At 49.0% G+C, this 2,034-nt stretch overlaps 1 protein-coding gene across 1 annotated transcript; it reads right to left on the reverse strand.

The window, feature by feature from the left end:
- Window positions 1–217: 217 nt before the first annotated feature.
- Window positions 218–1,774, reverse strand: LOC113407280 (2-5A-dependent ribonuclease-like). The gene has a single exon (XM_026655609.2). It carries the CDS (start codon window positions 1,772–1,774, stop codon window positions 230–232), a length of 1,545 nt encoding a protein of 514 aa, XP_026511394.1. The 3' UTR covers window positions 218–229.
- Between the last annotated feature and the right edge of the window lie 260 nt (window positions 1,775–2,034).

Raw genomic sequence — 2,034 nt, forward strand, 5'->3', positions numbered from 1 at the left:
TAGAGGGTTGGGGGTTCCCCTGGGTGGGGAGACCCTGAGACAGAGGGGTGTATGGCCAGGGGCAGCACCCCAGGTAACGAGGCACCAGGCCCTGGGAGGGACACGGGGGCCAAGCGGCAGTGGGACACCTGCCTGCAGAGGGCGCTCCAAGGCTGGAAACAAGCTAATTCCCAAGACACCAGCAGGAGGCGCCACAGGGGTGAGTCCCGCACCTTTACAACCCTGCTTTCTAGAATTTCTCACCCAGCCAGGCTGCAAGATTAAATGGAACCGAATGTAAAACACACAAACCTATCAAAATGTTACGTGGGTGCAGGTCCCCATGGCCTAATTCCAAAGAGTGCAGATCTCTCACTGCTTCCAAGAGTGTCTTGAGGATGTTATGATTATTGACTGCCTGTGCAGATTTGCTCAGATGATCCTCAAGGTTGCTCTCACAGAGAGAGAGGCAGAAGAGCTGGCAGTTGCCATGAGTCTCAGTCCCAAAAAGTTTTACCATATGCCTGTTGCTATGGCAGTGACTGAGACACATGGATTCTCGTTTAGCCTTATCACTGCCAAGAAGGAATCTCTTCACAGCCACCTCTTTCCCTGCATGGAATCCCAGGTAGATGCCACCTTCAGAGGTGCTCTCAATGCAGTAATACTCATCAAATATGATGTTGAGTTTTCCGATCTGAGGGGAATTTATACTGTGAAGACGCCATAGTTGCTCTCCCCAGCGTTTGCTGGTGGGTTCCCACTCTCTAGGAGGCTGATTATTAGTAGCCGTAGCACCGTATTTGAGCAGCAGCGCCACCATTTCATTGTTGTAGTTCTCTTTGGCCGCAGAAATGTCATTACAATCAGCCCTGGCTCCGTTCTCACATAACAGCTTGGCTATTTCCTCATGGTCATACTCCACTGCTATCTTCAGTGCTGTTTTGCCATCATTGCCCATGGCGTTAATGTCAACTTTGCCTGTCTTCAGTAACAATTCCACCAAATCCTGACTTTGCCTCTCTGCTGCCAGGATGAGCGAAGTCTTCCCATTTTCATCTCTTCCAGTAACATCAGCGCCACAGTCCAGCAGAAAGGAGACTATTTGTTCTATATTCTTGTTTTGTCTACGTATGGTGTTCCTCTTCAGAGGCAGCCGTAATGCATGGATCAAAGCGTTCCTGCCAAAGTTATCACAGGCATGCACGCTGGCTCTCATCTCTTTCACGAGGGTTTTCACAACTGAGAGGTGGCCATTCCTGGCAGCATCCATCAGGGCTGTTTCTCCGCCTTTGTACACTTGTCTTTGTTGTGTACTGACCATCCGGCCCAAATTCACATCCATCTCTTTCTCATCCGAGAAATTCTCATACAAGAATTTCAAGGCCTTCTCCTTCCCATACCAAGCAGCCTCCATAAAGGCCGTGAAGCCGTTGTTATCCTTCTCATTTATTTCTGACCCCTTAGAAAGGAGGAGCTCCAAAAGGCTCACATTCCCCACTATGCCTGCTATAATAAAGGGCGTGGCACCATTGTCCTTTCTGGCACGTGGATCAGCACCCTGCTCCAGCAGAAGGTTAACAATCTCTTCCTGATCAGCCTGTACAGCACTGTGCAGAGGTGTCCAACCACCTTCTACCTTGGAATTGACATCTGCAACTTCCTCCAACAGCTGCCGGACTGTCTTTACTGAACCTTTTTTGATAGCATCATGTAATTGAGACGCTGTGGCTGCTGCTGTTCCATTTCTGCAGCCGTTTGGTGCCGCCGGCTGGCTGTTGCCTGTGGCCTCCATGAAGGCTAAATCAGTGGCTGTGCACTTTGCGCCTCTTTGTCCCTTTCATGAGCAGTTTTTAGAACAAAATTTATATCGAGCTGGGAAGAAGGGCGTGGATCTACATCTGCCTTTGATGAGAGCAGCACACAGTGCTTCACTGTGCAGTCCTGAAGATTCCCTTGGGAGTTTTTTTCAGCTATTTCACCTGGTTAACAGAAAAAGTAACATCTCCTGTTAATTTAATCCCAGAGTTTACAGTTGCAATAAGTGTTCTTTTG

Source organism: Terrapene carolina, unplaced genomic scaffold (assembly GCF_002925995.2).
Source record: "Terrapene carolina triunguis isolate 2854851 unplaced genomic scaffold, T_m_triunguis-2.0 Scaffold210, whole genome shotgun sequence".
Lineage (NCBI taxonomy): Eukaryota > Metazoa > Chordata > Testudines > Emydidae > Terrapene > Terrapene triunguis.

Coding starts and splice junctions, on each gene's coding strand:
- LOC113407280 (XM_026655609.2), bottom strand. CDS start 1,774: ATGGAGGCCACAGGCAACAGCCAGCCGGCGGCACCAAACGGCTGCAGA.